Source organism: Salmo trutta, chromosome 13 (genome assembly GCF_901001165.1).
Source record: "Salmo trutta chromosome 13, fSalTru1.1, whole genome shotgun sequence".
NCBI classification, from domain to species: Eukaryota; Metazoa; Chordata; class Actinopteri; order Salmoniformes; family Salmonidae; genus Salmo; species Salmo trutta.
In genome coordinates, this window is record NC_042969.1 from 30,512,131 (window position 1) to 30,533,719 (window position 21,589).

Genomic DNA, 21,589 nt, shown 5'->3' on the forward strand with positions numbered 1-21,589 from the left:
TTTAATGGAAGCCTCTAAAATATAATCCAGTTAGAATCAGGAATTCCCCAGGGTAGCTGTTTAGGCCCCTTGCTTTTAATTATTTTTACCTACAACATGCCAATGACTTTGAGTAAAGCCAGAGTGTCTATGGATGCGGATGACTCAACACTATACACGTCAGCTACTGTATTACAGCGACTGAAATGACTGCAACACTCAACAAAGAGCTGCAGTTAGTTTCAGAGTGGGTGGCAAGGAATAAGTTAGTCCTAAATATTTCTAAAACTAAAAGCATTGTATTAGGAACAAAACACTCACTAAACCCTGAACCTCAACTAAGTCTTGTAATAAATAATGTGGAAATTGAGCAAGTTGAGATGACTAAACTGCTTGGAGTAACCCTAGATTGTAAACTGTCATGGTTAAAACATATTGATGCAGTAGCAGCTAAGATGGGGAGAAGTCTGTCTGTTACGTTCCCCAGTTTCTGTGTTGTAGTTTGTATATTTGTGAGTGTGTTTCAGGTAATGGCTTCCTGAAATTCTCCAAGCAGCTGATTGGTCGGCCCCATTGCTGATTGGAGAGCTGACCCCGCCCCCTCGTCAGGACTCAGCTGTCTCCAATTAACCTCTTACATCTAGACGTTCCGCTAGCGGAACACCTGCTCCAATAGCCAATGATGGGCGTGGCGCGAATGACAAATTCCTCAAAAATACAAAAACTTCAATTTTTCAAACATATGACTATTTTACACCATTTTAAAGACAAGACTCTCCTTTATCTAACCACACTGTCCGATTTCAAAAAGGCTTTACAACGAAAGCAAAACATTAGATTATGTCAGCAGAGTACCCAGCCAGAAATAATCAGACACCCATTTTTCAAGCAAGCATATAATGTCACAAAAACCAAAACCACAGCTAAATGCAGCACTAACCTTTGATGATCTTCATCAGATGACACACCTAGGACATTATGTTATACAATACATGCATGTTTTGTTCAATCAAGTTCATATTTATATCAAAAAACCAGCTTTTTACATTAGCATGTGACGTTCAGAACTAGCATACCCCCCGCAAACTTCCGGTGAATTTACTAAATTACTCACGATAAACGTTCACAAAAAACATAACAATTATTTTAAGAATTATAGATACAGAACTCCTCTATGCACTCGCTATGTCCGATTTTAAAATAGCTTTTCGGTGAAAGCACATTTTGCAATATTCTCAGTAGATAGCCCAGCCATCACGGCTAGCTATTTAGACACCCAGCAAGTTTAGCACTCACCAAAGTCAGATTTACTATAAGAAAAATGTTATTACCTTTGCTGTTCTTCGTCAAAATGCACTCCCAGGACTTCTACTTCAATAACAAATGTTGGTTTGGTCCCAAATAATCCATAGTTATATCCAAACAGCGGCGTTTTGTTCGTGCGTTCAAGACACTATCCGAATGGTAAAGAAGGGTGACGAGCACGACGCATTTCGTGACAAAATATTTATAAATATTCCATTACCGTACTTCGAAGCATGTCAACCTCTGTTTAAAATCAATTTTTATGCCAATTTTCTTGTAAAAAAGCGATAATATTCCAACCGGGAGTGGTGGTTTTCGTTCAAAGAGAGAGAGAAAGTAAGCATGGAGTCGACTCGTGCACGAGCCTTAGTCTCATAGTACTCTGACCGGCCACTATCCAAACGCGCTAATGTATTTCAGCCAGAGCCTGCAAAGCCACGATTCAACTTTTTGCCGCCTTCTGAGAGCCGATGGGAGCCGTAGGAAGTGTCACGTAACAGCAGAGATCCTCTGTATTGGATAGAGATAATCAAGAAGTCCAAGAAATGGTCAGACAGGGTACTTCCTGTTTGGAATCTTCTCAGGTTTTGGCCTGCCAAATTAGTTCTGTTATACTCACAGACACCATTCAAACAGTTTTAGAAACTTTGGAGTGTTTTCTATCCAAAGCTAATGATTATATGCATATTCTAGTTTCTGGGCAGGAGTAATAATCAGATTAAATTGGGTACGTTTTCTATCCGGCCGTGAAAATACTGCCCCCTAGTCATAACAGGTTAACAACCCCACCTAAAGCTATATAAGCCAGTGTGCTGTTGCTCAGGGGGAGAGACACAGAGATGATTGCAGGGAGATATTTGCTGAGAGAGGAGGTTGATGGCAGAGGGTTTTATATATATATATATATATATATATATATATATATATATATGTTGGTTGTTTCTCAGAAAGAGAATTTGGTATGTACTTAGTTAGTTGTTGCTGAGAAACCTTATTATGTTCTGTGTTAGTTTGTTGCTCAGAGAGAGAGAGCTTCTTTAACTTCTTACATCTACACGTTCCGCTAGCGGAACGTCTGCTCCAATATCCAATGATGGGCGGGGCGCGAAATTCAAACTCCTCTAAATCCGAAAACTTACACTTTTCAAACATATGACTATGTTACAGCTATTTAAAGACAAGACTCTCCTTTATCTAACCAAACTGTCCGATTTCAAAAAGGCTTTACAGCGAAAGCAAAACATTAGATTATGTCAGCAGAGTACCCAGCCAGGAATAATCACACAGCCATTTTTCAAGCTAGCATATCATGTCACATAAACCCAAACCATATCTAAATGCAGCACTAACCTTTGATGATCTTCATCAGATGACACACCTAGGACATTGTGTTATACAATACATGCATGTCTGTTCAATCAAGTTCATATTTATATCAAAAACCAGCTTTTTACATTAGCATGTGACGTTCAGAACTAGCATTCCCACCGAACACTTCCGGTGATTTTACTAAATTACTCACGATAAACGTTCACAAAAAGCATAACAATTATTTTAAGAATTATAGATACAGAACTCCTCTATGCACTCGATATGTCCGATTTTAAAATAGCTTTTCGGATGAAGCACATTTTGCAATAATGTAAGTACATAGCCCGGCGTTACAGGGCTAGCTATTTAGACACCCACCCAGTGTAGCCTTCACCAAAATCACATTTCCTATAAGAAAAATGTTCTTACCTTGCTTGTTCTTCATCAGAATACACTGCCAGGACTTCTACTTCAATAACAAATGTAGGTTTGGTCCCAAATAATCCATCGTTATATCCAAACAGCGACGTTTTGTTCGTGCGTTCTAGACACTATCCCAACGCTAAATCTCGGCCACGAGCATGACGCAAAATATGACAAAAAATTTCGAAATATTCCATTACCGTACTTCGAAGCATGTCAACCGCTGTTTAAAACCAATATTTATGCAATTTATCTCGTAGAGAAGCGATAATATTCCGACCGGGAATCTGCCTGTCTGTAAACTGAGGAAAAAACCAAAAGCCGGGGGCGGGGCGTGTCACGCGCCTAAGGCTTAGTCCATTGACTGACCACTCAGCATTTGCTCTCGTGTGCTTCAGCCAGGGCTTTGAATGACATCATTCCTGTTTTTCCCGGGCTGTGAGACTCCATTGTTGACGTGAGAATTGTCACGTAAGAGCAGAGATCCTTTGTAAACGACAGAGATAATAAAGAAGGGCAAGAAATGTTCAGACAGGGTACTTCCTGAACAGAAGCATCTCAGGTTTTTGCCTGCCATAGGAGTTCTGTTATACTCACAGACACCATTCAAACAGTTTCAGAAACTTTGGAGTGTTTTCTCTCCAAAGCTAATAATTATATGCATATTCCAGTTTCTGGGCAGGACTAATAATCAGATTAAATCGGGTACGTTTTTTATCCAGCCGTGAAATTACTGCCCCCTAGATGTAACAGGTTAATGTCCTGAGGTTTTCTCAGTTTAGTTGTGTAATTGTTTGTTATTCTGTTTCCTTTGTTCCCAGGGGGGAAGGGGAAGGCACCTAGGGAGTGCTTAGGCAAGAGGCCCGCGGGCATACATAACCCGTAGTAATTTTCTGCCTTCTTAACAACACTATCAACAAGGCAGGTCCTACAGGCCCTAGTTTTGTCGCACCTTGACTACTGTTCAGTCGTGTGGTCAGATGCCACAAAAAAGGACTTAGGAAAATTGCAATTGGCTCAGAACAGGGCAGCACGGCTGGCCCTTGGATATACACAAAGAGTTAATATTAATAATATGCATGTCAATCTCTCCTGGCTGAAAGTGGAGGAGAGATTGACTTCATCACTACTTTTATTTATGAGAGGTATTGACAAGTTGAATGCACTGAGCAGTCTGTCTAAACTACTGGCACACAGCTCAGACACCCATGCATACCCCACAAGACATGCCACAAGAGGTCTCTTCACAGTCCCCAAGTCCAGAACAGACTATGGGAGGCACACAGTACTATATAGAGCCATGACTACATGGAACTCTATTTCACATGAAGTAACTGACTCAAGCAGTAAAATTAGATTTAAAAAACAGATAAAAAAACACTTTATGGAACAGCGGGGACTGTGATGCAACACAAACATTGGCACAGACACATGCATACTGTACACACACACACACACACACACACACACACACACACACACACACACACACACACACACAATAAGATACACATGGATTTAGTACTGTAGATATGTGGTAGTGGTGGAGTAGGGACCTGAGGGCACACAGTGTGTTGTGAAATTATTGTAATGTTTTTAAAATTGTATAAACTGCCTTAATTTTGTTGGACCCCAGGAAGAGTAGCTGCTGCTTTGGCGGCATAATAAATCCATAATACATACAAATACAAAAATACTAATACAAATAACCTCAGGCCTTCCAGCTACCTTGAACTCCTTCCTCCCAATCGCTCATTCCTCCACCCCTGCATCCATCTATCTTCCCAACCCCCTGCATTTATGATTGGCAGTAGATATTGAAGCTCATAAAGGATCTTGGGTGACACACACACACACTCTCTCACACACAGACTTACAGCCATTAACAGTATTGTTGTAGCCAGTGATGTTGTAGCTGGCAGTAGGGAGAGTCTCCTTGCTGCCGCTGCGGGAGTTCCGTGTGCTGCCCCAAGGGTCGTTGTCATAGCAACCAGATCTAGCTTTCATCTCCTCCTTTAGGATCATCCTCCCTATACCACTCTGGATCTGAGAGAGAGAGAGAGAGAGAGAGAGAGAGAGAGAGAGAGAGAGAGAGAGAGAGAGAGAGAAAGTTGAAGAGAATAAATAAAAAACATTATCCCACAAAACCTCCACAAATGGGAGAGAGGGGAGGTGGGGGAGAGGGATAGAGGGGGAAAGAGAGTCTCACTCTTTGAAGACTGCTGTGACTCCAGCTCTCTTCATCTCCTCCTGTAGAGTACCTTCTTCTAGGAGCACAGAGAACTGGGAAAAAAGAGAGAGAGAGAGAGAGAGAGAGAGAGAGAGAGAGAGAGAGAGAGAGAGAGAGAGAGAGAGAGAGAGAGAGCGGGGAAGACAGAGAGAAAGAGAGAGAGATTAAGAGAGATCCTTAGAAATGGCTTACTCTTTGAAGACTTAGATATAGTAACCGATGGTAACATAAAAAACAACTGTTAGTAGTGTGGTTTGAAATGTCATTGGTATTCACTGCAATGTTGTAGTTCCCAAGGTAAGTCAATCCTGATTAGCCAATGGGCTTTCATGATTTTGCAGGAGTTTCATATTATTAGTTCAGCGCAAGACGACCCACCACGCCTCTCCCGTCAAATTCAAACCAAGGCAGGACTGAAGATGAGAGATTCCTTTTCACATGGCTAGCAGCTAGCAAGGCTTCTTTTGTTGGTTAAAAAAATTCAGTGGAGAGAGAGTAGGGTGTAGGTTGTACCTTTAGGGGATCTGGGATAGGGGTAGGAGTCAGACTGTGACTGTGTGTAGGGTTCTGGAGAGTAGGGTGTAGGGTGTAGAGTTTAGGGTGTAGGTTATACCTTTAGGGGATCTGGGATAGGGGTAGGAGTCAGACTGTGACTGTGTGTACGGTTCTGGAGAGTAGGGTGTAGGGTGTAGAGTTTAGGGTGTAGGTTATACCTTTAGGGGATCTGGGATAGGGGTAGGAGTCAGACTGTGACTGTGTGTAGGGTTCTGGAGAGTAGGTAGACAGTTTGGAGGATGTGATTAGATCTTCGCTAGTCCTGCTTTTGGTGGCTGGGAGATTGTCTGTGGAGAGATGAGTGGACTGTTAACACAAGAACACAGTTTAAATAAGCCCCTAATCCCTATATAGTAGGCATATAATGGTCCCTATGGACCCTAGTCAAAGGTAGTGCTATATAGGGAGTAGGGTACCATTTGAGACACAGTGATCCATCAGTGACCCAAAGCTCATACACAGGAAGATACTGTACTGGGAAAGAGAGTACAGGAAGTGTTATAGAAGGTATATTCTACATTATTTGTTTCAGTCCCAGTCCAAAGATTGATCTCAGAGAGATAGTCAGCTGGTACAGACAGACAGGTCAGTAGATAGTCAGCTGGTAGACAGACAGGTCAGTAGATAGTCAGCTGGTAGACAGACAGGTCAGTAGATAGTCAGCTGGTAGACAGACAGGTCAGTAGATATTCAGCTGGTACAGACAGACAGGTCAGTAGATAGTCAGTTGGTACAGACAGACAGGTCAGTAGATAGTCAGCTGGTACAGACAGACAGGTCAGTAGATAGTCAGCTGGTAGACAGACAGGTCAGTTGATAGTCAGCTGGTACGGACAGACAGGTCAGTAGATAGTCAGCTGGTAGACAGACAGGTCAGTAGATAGTCAGCTGGTACAGACAGACAGGTCAGTAGATAGTCAGCTGGTACAGACAGACAGGTCAGTAGATAGTCAGCTGGTACAGACAGACAGGTCAGTAGATAGTCAGCTGGTACAGACAGACAGGTCAGTAGATAGTCAGCTGGTACAGACAGACAGGTCAGTAGATAGTCAGCTGGTACAGACAGACAGGTCAGTAGATAGTCAGCTGGTACAGACAGACAGGTCAGTAGATAGTCAGCTGGTACAGACATACAGGTCAGTAGATAGTCAGCTGGTATGGACAGACAGGTCAGTAGATAGTCAGCTGGTACAGACAGACAGGTGAGTAGACACAGGGAGTGATCGACTCTTACCCACACAGACAGAGACTAAACCCAGGTGTACAGCTGAGACAGAGGCAGCCCTGTTAGCCTGTTGTATGAGCTCAGGTCAGGGTCTGGGGATGGTATTGATGCTATTGAGAGGTAATACCCAGTCAATGACAGTCAATGGAATCCATATGCAGTATAATGCCAGATTGATAGAAAGGCATACAGACAAACAGACAGGCAGACAGACAGTGAAGGACGGAGGTACTTACAGAGGTGAGTTAGTTGATCAGGGAAAAGTGAAGCAGAGTGAAGGAGGGAAGTGAATTAAAGTGATCAGAAACAATAAACAGAAAAGGGAGACATTATTGGCATCCCAAGAGGAACATGTTTACATTGTAGCAATGAAACACACTCACACCACGATAACACACACACACACACACACACACACACACACACACACACACACACACACACACACACACACACACACACACACACACACACACACACACACACACACACACAATGACATAGCATGCAGGTCTACCGGTAAGATCTACTGTCTCCTCCATTTGAGAAGGATGTTTAAGGCTGTTTTATCTCATCCAAAGAAATACTCTGTTCTAAAGTGCAATGATTGGACTGTTGGCTGAGAAGGGGAGGGGATGGCAGTCTTTATACTCTGATTGGACTGTTGGCTGAGAAGCGGAGGGGACGGCAGTCTTTATACTCTGATTGGACTGTTGGCTGAGAAGGGGAGGGGATGGCAGTCTTTATACTCTGATTGGACTGTTGGCTGAGAAGCGGAGGGGACGGCAGTCTTTATACTCTGATTGGACTGTTGGCTGAGAAGGGGAGGGGATGGCAGTCTTTATACTCTGATTGGACTGTTGGCTGAGAAGCGGAGGGGACGGCAGTCTTTATACTCTGATTGGACTGTTGGCTGAGAAGGGGAGGGGACGGCAGTCTTTATACTCTGATTGGACTGTTGGCTGAGAAGCGGAGGGGACGGCAGTCTTTATACTCTGATTGGACTGTTGGCTGAGAAGGGGAGGGGACGGCAGTCTTTATACTCTGATTGGACTGTTGGCTGAGAAGGGGAGGGGACGGCAGTCTTTATACTCTGATTGGACTGTTGGCTGAGAAGCGGAGGGGACGGCAGTCTTTATACTCTGATTGGACTGTTGGCTGAGAAGCGGAGGGGACGGCAGTCTTTATACTCTGATTGGACTGTTGGCTGAGAAGCGGAGGGGACGGCAGTCTTTATACTCTGATTGGACTGTTGGCTGAGAAGCGGAGGGGACGGCAGTCTTTATACTCTGATTGGACTGTTGGCTGAGAAGGGGAGGGGATGGCAGTCTTTATACTCTGATTGGACTGTTGGCTGAGAAGGGGAGGGGATGGCAGTCTTTATACTCTGATTGGACTGTTGGCTGAGAAGCGGAGGGGATGGCAGTCTTTATACTCTGATTGGACTGTTGGCTGAGAAGCGGAGGGGACGGCAGTCTTTATACTCTGATTGGACTGTTGGCTGAGAAGGGGAGGGGATGGCAGTCTTTATACTCTGATTGGACTGTTGGCTGAGAAGGGGAGGGGATGGCAGTCTTTATACTCTTATTGGACTGTTGGCTGAGAAGCGGAGGGGACGGCAGTCTTTATACTCTGATTGGACTGTTGGCTGAGAAGGGGAGGGGATGGCAGTCTTTATACTCTGATTGGACTGTTGGCTGAGAAGCGGAGGGGACGGCAGTCTTTATACTCTCATTGGACTGTTGGCTGAGAAGGGGAGGGGATGGCAGTCTTTATACTCTGATTGGACTGTTGGCTGAGAAGGGGAGGGATGGCAGTCTTTCAGAACAAACACAAATATGACATGTATCTGTATTCTGGTTACCTATATCATTCTAATATCCTGAATAAGGATGTATATTAGGGGACTATAACCCTTTACAACTAGTGGTCTGCTATCATTCTACACTAGATGAGTGAGGCTGGTTCCCACTGTGGTCTCTTAAGAGGCCTGAACTAACCCTTCATCTACCACTGTGGTCTCTTAAGAGGCCTTAACTAACCCTTCATCTACCACTGTGGTCTCTTAAGAGGCCTGAACTAACCCTTCATCTACCACTGTGGACCTGAACTAACCCTTCATCTCATCTCATACTTATTTAATCTTCTTTCTGACACAAGCGAAAGTGCACACACACACACACACACACACACACACACACACACACACACACACACACACACACACACACACACACACACACACACACACACACACACACACACACACACACACACACACCTAAGGGCTTCTACACTGAGAGCGGGGCTATACACAATTGGCTACGGAAAACATGAATCTAAACAATAAGTCAATGATAGGACAACAGCCAGGATAAGGCAGGCTAAGCCACTGTACCCGTTCTCTTATAGATGGGAGGTTTGTGGTAGATGTTGGGTTCGCCTGAGGCTGGGGAAAGAGAGAGAAGGAGGGAGGGAGAAAGAGAGAACAAGAGAAGGGAGAAGAGTGATGTGAAACATGGAGGAGTGAGCGAGGGAGGGGTAGAATGAGGTAAAGGAAGAAGTACAAAGGGAAGAGCTGTACCTTATCATAGCTACCGTAGCTGATAACAAGAGAGTTTGAGGAAATATGAAAATCGAGGAGGAGCAGAAGTGGAGAAGAGAAGATGGAAAGATGAGGAGATGAAGAGAAGGGCGCGTCCCAAATGACACCCTATTCCATATATATTGCACCACTATAAAGAATAGGGGGCCATTTGGAACACAGTTGAAGTGTAGTCCTACCTGGTACATGGAAATGCTTGGGGGCGTGGTATGTGGTAGGAGAACTAGGCCGTCCCTCCAGCGAGCAGTAATAAGGCGAGCTCCTGCCACTCTCAGAGCCTGCAGCCAGCACTAGCCAATCACAGCAAAGGAAACATGAGCATGAAGAAAGCCTTTGTCCTGCCCTCCAGTCCCTCCAAACCAATCATAACCAAAGGAAAAGGTGATCAACAGGTGTCTGCCAGGCAATCACCTGAGCCAATTAGGTGCAGTATGCATTTCAACAGCACTGAGGAAAGGCATACTGCACCATCTGAGCACAGGAAGCTAGAAGGAATGTTATAAGTCTCCTTCCCCTTCTGATCACTGCTTTAAAATGCACTAACTGCTGTAAGTGATACGGTGGAAGATCTATCCATTGCTTTTACGGTCAGTGGCCAGAAATGGAAGGAGATTGGAAAAAAGAAGAGGAATGTATTTGAACTGCACTTTTAGAAACATATTTATTCCAGAGTGCTTAACAGCAACCTGAGGCTAGACCCTCTTGCTCTTGAATGCATTTGTAAAAAGCGCTACACAAATCCGATTTAATTGATTGAAAGGTTGATTGATTGGTTGGTTGAGTGAGTGTGTGTGTGTGTGACTCACCGGGGTGTCCATAGTGCTGCGGTGAGCAAGGCATGATGGGAGACATGGCTTGACGGCTGAAGGTGGGAGAGTCCATGTAGCTGGGGCTGGAACACGGTCTCTGTTTCATGTCTACACTGTCATACAGCTTCTAGAGGGAGGGGGAAAGAAAGAGGGGGAGACAGAGATAGAGTGATGGGAAAGGGAAAAGAGAGGGAGATATACAGGGAGTCCATAACTATCCACTTATCCAAAGGCAACTGATCAAATAAATTATTCTTCATTCTGTTGGGAACAAGGTTACTAACCTGAGAATAGAGCCCCAAGTGACTGCAAAACAACATGGTTACTAACCTGAGAATAGAAAGTCCCAAGTGACTGCAAAACAACACGGTTCCTAACCTGAGAATAGAGCCCCAGGTGACTGCAAAACAACACGGTTCCTAACCTGAGAATAGAGCCCCAGGTGACTGCAAAACAACACGGTTCCTAACCTGAGAATAGAGCCCCAGGTGACTGCAAAACAACACGGTTACTAACCTGAGAATAGAGCCCCAGGTGACTGCAAACAACACGGTTACTAACCTGAGAATAGAGCCCCAGGTGACTGCAAAACAACACGGTTACTAACCTGAGAATAGAGCCCCAGGTGACTGCAAAACAACATGGTTATTAACCTGAGAATAGAGCCCCAGGTGACTGCAAAACAACATGGTTATTAACCTGAGAATAGAGAGTCCCAAGTGACTGCAAAACAACATGGTTACTAACCTGAGAATAGAGAGTCCCAGGTGACTGCAAAACAACATGTTTACTAACCTGAGAATAGAGCCCCAGGTGACTGCAAAACAACACGGTTACTAACCTGAGAATAGAGCCCCAGGTGACTGCAAAACAACACGGTTACTAACCTGAGAATAGAGCCCCAGGTGACTGCAAAACAACATGGTTATTAACCTGAGAATAGAGAGTCCCAGGTGACTGCAAAACAACACGGTTCCTAACCTGAGAATAGAGCCCCAAGTGACTGCAAAACAACACGGTTACTAACCTGAGAATAGAGCCCCAGGTGACTGCAAAACAACACGGTTACTAACCTGAGAATAGAGCCCCAGGTGACTGCAAAACAACACGGTTACTAACCTGAGAATAGAGCCCCAGGTGACTGCAAAACAACATGGTTACTAACCTGAGAATAGAGAGTCCCAAGTGACTGCAAAACAACATGGTTACTAACCTGAGAATAGAGCCCCAGGTGACTGCAAAACAACATGGTTACTAACCTGAGAATAGAGAGTCCCAAGTGACTGCAAAACAACATGGTTATTAACCTGAGAATAGAGAGTCCCAGGTGACTGCAAAACAACACGGTTACTAACCTGAGAATAGAGCCCCAGGTGACTGCAAAACAACATGGTTACTAACCTGAGAATAGAGTCCCAGGTGACTGCAAAACAACACGGTTACTAACCTGAGAATAGAAAGTCCCAAGTGACTGCAAAACAACATGGTTACTAACCTGAGAATAGAGAGTCCCAGGTGACTGCAAAACAACACGGTTACTAACCTGAGAATAGAGCCCCAGGTGACTGCAAAACAACACGGTTACTAACCTGAGAATAGAGCCCCAGGTGACTGCAAAACAACACGGTTACTAACCTGAGAATAGAGCCCCAGGTGACTGCAAAACAACATGGTTACTAACCTGAGAATAGAGAGTCCCAAGTGACTGAAAAAGAAATACATGAGAAAGAAACAAGGAGTCATTGTCTGAAGCATAATGGGCCATTATCTCAACCGTGGAAATGGATTCAGTTCAGTTCAATTTTAGAAATATACAGTATTTATTTATCTTGTTGATCAACTGTCAGTGCATTTAGAGAAAATGTATAAGAAAATAACATAGGTGTATTTCCTGATAGCTTCTTAGCACGTAATACCTCTCCATAGCTGAAGGTCTCTATGTCATCTGAGGAGTATCTGGGGTAGGGCTGGTAGGATGATATGTTAGGATGATTCTGTGGCTGGTAAGATGATATGGTAGGATGATTATGTTGCTGGTAGGATGATATGGTAGGATGATTCTGTGGCTGGTGGGATGATATGGTAGGATGATTATGTTGCTGGTAGGATGATATGGCAGGATGATTCTGTGGCTGGTAGGATGATATGATAGGATGATTATGTTGCTGGTAGGATAATATGGTCGGATGACTATGTTGCTGGTAGGATGATATGGTAGGATGATTCTGTGGCTGGTAGGATGATATGAGGTCAGGTGGCTGGACCTCATATATTGCCTTGACCTTAGGCAGTGCGGCCAAGTCCTTATAGTCTGGCATCACATTCTCCACCCTGGCCTGGGGTGGGAGAGGACATGACACACACACACAAAGAAACAACCACACACCGATACATGAAAGACATTTACGCATGAAAACCCAATGACATGGATAGCGTGCTGCAGACTGTAAACCATGCTGACAGTACAGCCATACACTGACACAACACACACTGTACAGTGAACATGTGACTGACTGCTGAATATGTACTGAGAGAGAGAGAGACAGAGAGAGAGAGAGAGAGAGAGAGAGAGAGAGAGAGAGAGAGAGAGAGAGAGAGAGAGAGAGAGAGCTTACTCTGTGTTTTGCAATCATCCATCACCCTGAGCAGAAAGGTCATGGATTACGAGGCCAGAGCTCAGAGAACAAACACTGTCTCTACGTGTGTTTATGTGCATGCATGTGTAATCTAATATTTCCAACAGCAGTAGTGACTATACAGGACAGTTCAGAAAAGACTAGTAGCAGTCCAAATAGAGCACACAGTCACACACACACAGGCAACATAACAGACGGACATAACAAGAGGACCGAGGTAGCAGTGTAAGGTGAGGTCAGGGTTCAGGGATGAGTGATGAGTGGAGTATGAACAGGTGTCTCCTATCTGTATTGGGCAGGGCCACAGTGACAGTCACAATTATCTCTCCTTCCTCCCAAAGTGTGCACTTGTTCACATCCCTTCACTGATTTAACACACCTGCACAGTCGTGAAGAGGGCATGACAGTGCCTCTTCCCCCTCAGGAGGCTGAAAAGATTTGGCATGGGCCCTCAGATCCTCAAAGAGTTATACAGCTGCAACATCGAAAGCATTTTGACTGGCTTCTTCACCGCTTGGTATGGTAAATGCACCGCCCTCGACCGCAAGGCGCTACAGAGGGTGGTGCAGACTGCCCAGTCCATCACTGGAGCCGAGCTCCCTGCCATCAAGAACCTCTATATTAAGAGGTGTGAGAGGAAGGCCCGACAAAATTGCCAAAGACTCCCAAGGCAAACGGTACCGGAGCATCAGAACTCAGACCAACAGGCTCCGAGACAGCTTCTACACCCAAACCACAAGACTGCTAAATAGTTAATGAATAGGTTACCTGGACTATCTGCACTGACTCTATCTCATATAGACTATACACACACTATATAAACACTCTACACTAACACTCTCAAACAAAACACACACACATTCCCATACTGTACACACATACACACACACACACACACACACACACACACACACACACACACACTGACAACACAAACACACCTATACACTTACACACACACACACACACTTTTACACTTATCATACATATGTTGTTGCTACTCTACTATTATACAGTGAGGGAAAAAAGTATTTGATCCCCTGCTGATTTTGTACGCTTGCCCACTGACAAAGAAATTATCAGTCTATAATTTTAATGGTAGGTTTATTTGAACAGTGAGAGACAGAATAACAACAAAAAAATCCAGAAAAACTCATGTAAAAAATGTTATAAAATGATTTGCATTTTAATGAGGGAAATAAGTATTTTACCCCCTCTGCAAAACATGACTTAGTACTTGGTGGCAAAACCCTTGTTGGCAATCACAGAGGTCAGACGTTTCTTGTAGTTGGCCACCAGGTTTGCACACATCTCAGGAGATATTTTGTCACACTCCTCTTTGCAGATCTTCTCCAAGTCATTAAGGTTTCGAGGCTGACGTTTGGCAACTCGAACCTTCAGCTCCCTCCACAGATTTTCTATGGGATTAAGGTCTGGAGACTGGCTAGGCCACTCCAGGACCTTAATGTGCTTCTCCTTGAGCCACTCCTTTGTTGCCTTGGCCGTGTGTTTTGGGTCATTGTCATGCTGGAATACCCATCCACGAACCATTTTCAATGCCCTGGCTGAGGGAAGGAGGTTCTTACCCAAGATTTGACGGTACATGGCCCCGTCCATCGTCCCTTTGATGCGGTGAAGTTGTCCTGTCCCCTTAGCAGAAAAACACCCCAAATCATAATGTTTCCACCTCCATGTTTGACGGTGGAGATGGTGTTCTTGGGGTCATAGGCAGCATTCCTCCTCCTCCAAACACGGCAAGTTGAGTTGATGCCGAAGAGCTCCATTTTGGTCTCATCTGACCACAACACTTTCACCCAGTTGTCCTCTGAATCATTCAGATGTTCATTGGCAAACTTCAGACGGGCATGTATATGTGCTTTCTTGAGCAGGGGGACCTTGCGGGCGCTGCAGGATTTCAGTCCTTCACGGCGTAATGTGTTACCAATTGTTTTCTTGGTGACTATGGTCCCAGCTGCCTTGAGATCATTGACAAGATCCTCCCGTGTAGTTCTGGGCTGATTCCTCACCGTTCTCATGATCATTGCAACCCCACGAGGTGAGATCTTGCATGGAGCCCCAGGCCGAGGGATATTGACAGTTATTTTGTGTTTCTTCCATTTGCGAATAATCGCACCCAATGTTGTCACCTTCTCACCAAGCTGCTTGGCGATGGTCTTGTAGCCCATTCCAGCCTTGTGTAGGTCTACAATCTAGTCCCTGACATCCTTGGAGAGCTCTTTCGTCTTGGCCATGGTGGAATCTGATTGATTGATTGCTTCTGTGGACAGGTGTCTTTTATACAGGTCAATCTAGAAAAAAGAAACGCACACCTATAAAGGCGAGGTGCTGGCTAGCGGAGTAGAAAACTAGAAAATAAAGGAAAGCCGCACACTCTAAGAGCTCAGATGCAAAAATGTAATAACCAACGTTTCGACAGCGAAGCTGTCTTCATCAGGGTATCATCACAAACACTGCGAGATGAGTCATTTATATAGTGTCAAGAGACACACAGGTGTTTGTAATCATGACCAAGTGTGGCCTAATATCATTGGTTAACTCAAATATTTTTAAAAAAATGGCATACAAAAAGACAAACAAATGGATAGCATACGATCATAGCATTTGTAGTCTAAAATGTATCTAACAAACAATTACAATGGCAAAATCACAATAATCACAAGAATGGCTTCAGATCAAAGTCTATGTTGAGACCGAAGGGAGCAAGGGTCTTTAAATGAAAGATCCAGGCAGCCTCTCGTTTTAACAATAAATTATCAAGGTCACCCCCTCTCCTCGGGAGGGTGACATGTTCGATGCCAATATAACGCAGAGACGAAATCGGATGGTTTGCTTCCAAAAAGTGGGCCGCAACTGGGTAAGTCAAGTTTTTGCACCTAATGGTGCTACGGTGCTCTGAGATACGTACTTTTAATTCACGCTTTGTTTTACCCACATAATTTTTACCACAAGGACAAGTTATAAGATAAATAACTGCCTTAGTCGAACACGTAATAACACCTTTAATTGGGATGGATTTCCCTGTTTGGGGGTGTTTGAAGGATCTACATTTATAAGTGCCATTGCATTGAGCACAGACATTACACTTGTAATTTCCATCCAGTATGGGCGCAAATAGACGTTGTTCAGGAACATCTTGGGGTGGTAAATCAGAGTGTACCAATTGGTCTCTGAGATTTCTGCCCCGCGAGAATACGACCAGGGGAAGATCAGAAAACACATTACCGAGACTATCATCATATTTCAGAATGTGCCAATGTTTGTGAACGATTCTTTTAATTTGTTCAGAGCACTTTGAATAGCGGGTAGTGAGAACGCAAGAGTGCGTCTTTTTGCGAGACTGACCTTGAAAAAGGTCATGTCTCGTTTTGTTTTGAATTTTCTCAATGGCAATATTAATCTGATCATTGTTGTACCCCCTCTCCCTGAACTTATCCTGCGTCTCAGCCATATTTCTGTCGAAATCTGATTGTTTTATACAAATTCTTTTGATTTGACAGAATTGGCTGTAGGGCAAACTATTTTTCAAGGGAAGTGGGTGACAACTGTCAGCCCTCAACAAACTGTTACGATCAGTAGGTTTCCTGTAAAGATCAGTGTATAAAACATTATCTTCACACAAGATCAGAAGATCAAGAAAACTGATTTGACGTGTATCAGATTGCATAGTAAATCTCAAATGTTCAGAACAGGAGTTAAGAAAAGCATAAAATGCCTGGAGCAGTTCTGCATCACCCCTCCATAGAACAAAAATATCGTCAATATACCGTTTCCAAATGATGATGTTAGGCAAGAAAACATTTTTGAGAGGGTTGAAAATGGATTGTTTCTCCATGTAACCCACATACAAATTAGCATAGTTAGGAGCCATGGGGGATCCCATAGCAGTACCCTTTTTGTATGCCATTTTTTTTAAAATATTTGAGTTAACCAATGATATTAGGCCACACTTGGCCATGATTAGAAACACCTGTGTGTCTCTTGACACTATATAAATGACTCATCTCGCAGTGTTTGTGATGATACCCTGATGAAGACAGCTTCGCTGTCGAAACGTTGGTTATTACATTTTTGCATCTGAGCTCTTAGAGTGTGCGGCTTTCCTTTATTTTCTAGTCTTTTATACAGGTAACACACTGAGATTAGGAGCACTCCCTTTAAGAGTGTGCTCCTAATCTCAGCTCGTTACCTGTATAAAAGACACCTGGGAGCCAGAACTCTTTCTGATTGAGAGGGGTCAAATACTTATTTCCCTCATTAAAATGCAAATCAATTTATAACATTTTTGACCTGCGTTTTTCTGGATTTTTTTGTTGTTATTCTGTCTCTCACTGTTCAAATAAACCTACCATTCAAATTATAGACTGATCATGTCTTTGTCAGTGGGCAAACATACAAAATCAGCAGGGATCAAAAACTGTATATCCTGATGCCACTTTACCCTTCCTAAATGTAAATATCTACCTCAATTACCTTGTTATTATCTATCCTGATGCCTAGTTACTTTACCCACTTTACATCTCATGGTAAAGAATACATATAGTATTCATATTATGATAAATCATTAATTTGATTTAATAGTAAATTGCATATGGTAGAGATTTCCTCTAGCCCAGGTTTACACCAATCCAACTTTTTTAGATAGTGAGAAATAGTGAATGATTGCACACTTCAGGAGAAAATGGATTTGTCCATTGGGTTTTTATATTCAAAGTTAGTGAGCCCTGAAGGTTGGGTGGAGGTAGAGGAAGATTGGCTAGTGATTGGTTACTCACACAGATGACACGACTGGGAGAGCCAATTGACGAGCCCGGTGGAGAGATGGAGGTCTCTGACAGACGTCTGTGCTGTGGGAAGAAAGAAAAGAAAGAGAGGAAGGAGTGTAAGAAAGAGAAACATTCCAGATGACGTGGGAAAAGTTTGTATTTTGTACTTATTAGTTCTGCCAAGGCAGCAGCTACTCTCCCTGGGGTTTATTATAGATCCCATTAGTTCTGCCAAGGCAGCAGCTACTCTTCCGGGGGTTTATTATGGATCCCCATTTGTTCTGCCAAGGCAGCAGCTACTCTCTCAGGGGTTTATTATGGATCCCCATTTGTTCTGCCAAGGCAGCAGCTACTCTCTCTGGGGTTTATTATGGATCCCCATTAGTTCTGCCAAGGCAGCAGCTACTCTCCCTGGGGTCCAAACACATTAAAGAATTTACATTAAATACAAAACAAAAAATAAAACTGTACATCACAAAACATTATTTCAACACTACATATCTACAAGTAGAGTGATATCTGTGTTTCTGTAGAGTCATATCTGTGTTTTTGTAGATTAGAGTGATATGTGTTTCTGTCTCACCCTGAGTCTTCTCTCTGATCTGGCTGCTTGTTTACACAAAGGATGCCACACCTCACCCCCTGAGAGAGAGAGAGAGAGAGAGAGAGAGAGAGAGAGAGAGAGAGAGAGAGAGAGAGAGAGAGAGACATTATGAGTTTTATAAATCAGTGATGCTGTGTGTGTGTGTGTGTGTGTGTGTGTGTGTGTGTGTGTGTGTGTGTGTGTGTGTGTGTGTGTGTGTGTTACCATGCAGGTACATTTCTTCTCCCTCTGTGAACATCATGTGACATCGGGCACAGCGGGCACAGGTAGGGTGGTAGTGCTTACCCCCTGCCTGGAAACAACGAGAGAGAGACCGTAGTAAAACATAAACAGTAGAAAGAGCAGGAGAAGAACAGAGCACTAGAGAAGAGAATCAGATTGCTGGAGGAGAGGGTGAAGGGGATGGAGTGTGACAGAGAACTACCTACTAGAAATGTGGCCACCCCCACAAAGAAGCCAGCAGAACAGCCCACCTCAGCTCCTGACAAAAGTCTCGACACCACAGCAGAAGAGTGCACCCCTGACCATAGCGTCGAAATCACAGCAGGACAGACAAATGAAGAACCCCAAGCCCAGGGTATCTCACCCCCTCTGAGCACCCCCCCTGTCAGCCACCCTGATAGCCCTCCTGACAACTCCCCCACACCGACTGAGGACATACACAAGCCATGGATTGTACTCCTTATGGACTCAAACCGGAAATATATACAACAAATATTTTGTGTCTAAACTCTGGTGTCCAAACACCCAGCGTGCCCTAGACCTTCTGTCTAAGGACCAACTAGATTCACCCAGCCACATAATAATACACACAGGCACAAACGACCTGAGATCACAGCAGGAAAGGGTGGCCACAGCAAATTGCAGTTCCTAGGGCTTACAGATGCACAATCGAGAGCATCCTGTCGGGCTGTATCACCGCCTGGTACGGCAACTGCTCCGCCCACAACCGTAAGGCTCTCCAGAGGGTAGTGAGGTCAGCACAACACATAATCGGGGGCAAACTACCTGCCCTCCAGGACACCTACACCACCCGATGTCATAGGAAGGCCAAAAAGATCATCAAGGACAACAACCACCCAAGCCACTGCCTGTTCACCCCGCTATCATCCAGAAGGCGAGGTCAGTACAGGTGCATCAAAGCGGGGACCGAGAGACTGAAAAACAGCTTCTATCTCAAGGCCATCAGACTGTTAAACAGCCATCACTAACATTGAGTGGCTGCTGCCAACATACTGACTCAACCTCTAGCCACTTTAATAATGAAAAATGTATGTAATAAATGTATCACTAGCCACTTTAAACAATGCCACTTTATATAAAATGGCGCCGGATGAAATGGCAGCAGTTTTACGGCGCCCAACCAATTGTGCTTTTATGTGTGTTTTTTTTACGTTATTTGTAAATTATTTTGTACATAATGTTTCTGCCACCGTATCTTACGGCAGAAAAGAGCTTCTGGATATCAGGACAGCGATCACTCACATCGGATTAGACAAAGATTTTTTCAACAACAAGCAAGACACATGATATTCTCCAAAAACCCGGCAGGGTTGACATCCCAGTTATTCGCAAGAGGAAGCGACGCAGGTACAGAGGACGAAGAGCCGAATGCCTCGTCAGGACCCGCAGAAGGCGAGTAGGAAAACTGCCGTTACCGTCAATATTACTCGCCAACATGCAATCATTGGACAATAAATTAGACGAGGTACGATCACAAATATCCTACCAACGGGACATCAAAAACTGTAATATCCTATGTTTCACGGAATCGTGGCTGAATGACAACATGGATATTCAGCTAGCGGGATATACGCTGCACCGTCAGGATAGAACAGCACACTACGGTAAGACGAGGGGGATATTGCATATTTGTAAACAACAGCTGGTGCACGAAATCTAAGGAAGTCTCTAGATTTTGCTCGCCTGAAGTAGAGTATATTGTGATAAATTGCAGGCCACACTACTTGCCTAGACAGTTCACAGCTATACTTTTCATGGGTGTTTATTTACCACCACAAACAGATGCTGGCACTAAGACCGCACTCAGTCAGCTGTATAAGGAAATAAGCAAACAGGAAACCACTCACCCAGCGGCGGCGCTCCTAGTGGCCGAAGACTTTAATGCAGGGAAACTTAAATCAGTTCTACCAAATCTCTATCAACATGTTAAATGTGCAACCAGAGGGAAAACAATTCTAGATCACCTGTACTCAACACACAGAGACGCGTACAAAGCTCTCCATCGCCCTCCATTTGGTAAATCCGACCACAACTCTATCCTCCTGATTCCTGCTTACAAGCAAAAATGAAAGCAGGAAGCACCAGTGACTCGGTCTATAAAAAAGTGGTCAAGTGAAGCAGATGCTAAACTACAGGACTGTTTTGCTATCACAGACTGGAACATGTTCCGGGATTCATTAGTCACCGGCTTTATCAATAAGTACATTGAGGACGTCGTCCCCACAGTGACTGTACGTACATACCCCAACCAGAAGCCATGGATTACAGGCAACATTTGCACTGAGCTAAAGGGTAGAGCTGCCGCTTTCAATGTGCGGGACTCTAACCCGGAAGCTTATAAGGAATCCCGCTATACCCTGCGATGAACCATCAAACAGGCAAAGCGTCAATACAGGGCTAAGATTGAATCATACTACAACAACTCCGACGCTCGTCGGATGTGGCAGGGCTTGCAAACTATTACAGACTACAAAGGGAAGCACAGCCGCGAGCTGCCCAGTGACACGAGACGGGGCTGTAGTGGAGCAGGTTGAGAGCTTCAAGTTCCTATGTGTCCACATCAACAACAAACTAGAATGGTCCAAACACACCAAGACAGTCGTGAAGAGAGCACGACAAAGCCTATTTCCCCTCAGGAAACTAAAAAGATTTGGCATGGGTCATGAGATCCTCAAAAGGTTCTACAGCTGCAACATCGAGAGCATCCTGACTGGTTGCATCACTGCCTGGTACGGCAATTGCTCAGCCTCTGCCACAAGGCACTTCAGAGGGTAGCGCGTACAGCCCAGTACATCACTGGGGCAAAGCTCCCTGCCATCCAGGACCTCTACACCAGGCGGTGTCAGAGGAAGGCCCTAAAAATTGTCAAAGACCCCAGCC

The 21,589-nt window shown here is 44.3% G+C and overlaps 1 protein-coding gene across 6 annotated transcripts in view; it reads right to left on the reverse strand.

Annotated features, from left to right (window-relative positions):
* LOC115205625 (actin-binding LIM protein 3) overlaps positions 1 to 21,589 on the reverse strand; it is an 86,685-nt gene that overhangs the window by 17,361 nt on the left and 47,735 nt on the right. Inside the window, exons 7-17 of one of the 6 annotated variants that reach the window (XM_029771796.1) lie at positions 18,671 to 18,758; positions 18,446 to 18,504; positions 17,872 to 17,943; positions 12,359 to 12,778; positions 11,142 to 11,165; positions 10,440 to 10,569; positions 9,813 to 9,923; positions 9,427 to 9,477; positions 5,962 to 6,090; positions 5,228 to 5,301; positions 4,896 to 5,064 (exon numbers count right to left, since the gene is read on the reverse strand). In XM_029771796.1, coding sequence (XP_029627656.1) covers positions 4,896 to 5,064; positions 5,228 to 5,301; positions 5,962 to 6,090; positions 9,427 to 9,477; positions 9,813 to 9,923; positions 10,440 to 10,569; positions 11,142 to 11,165; positions 12,359 to 12,778; positions 17,872 to 17,943; positions 18,446 to 18,504; positions 18,671 to 18,758 — 1,327 coding nt within the window. Of the gene's footprint in view, positions 1 to 4,895; positions 5,065 to 5,227; positions 5,302 to 5,961; positions 6,091 to 9,426; positions 9,478 to 9,812; positions 9,924 to 10,439; positions 10,570 to 11,141; positions 11,166 to 12,123; positions 12,148 to 12,358; positions 12,779 to 17,871; positions 17,944 to 18,445; positions 18,505 to 18,670; positions 18,759 to 21,589 lie in introns of all 6 variants that reach the window. The other 5 variants (XM_029771797.1, XM_029771795.1, XM_029771801.1 and 2 more) reach the window with 5 other exon arrangements.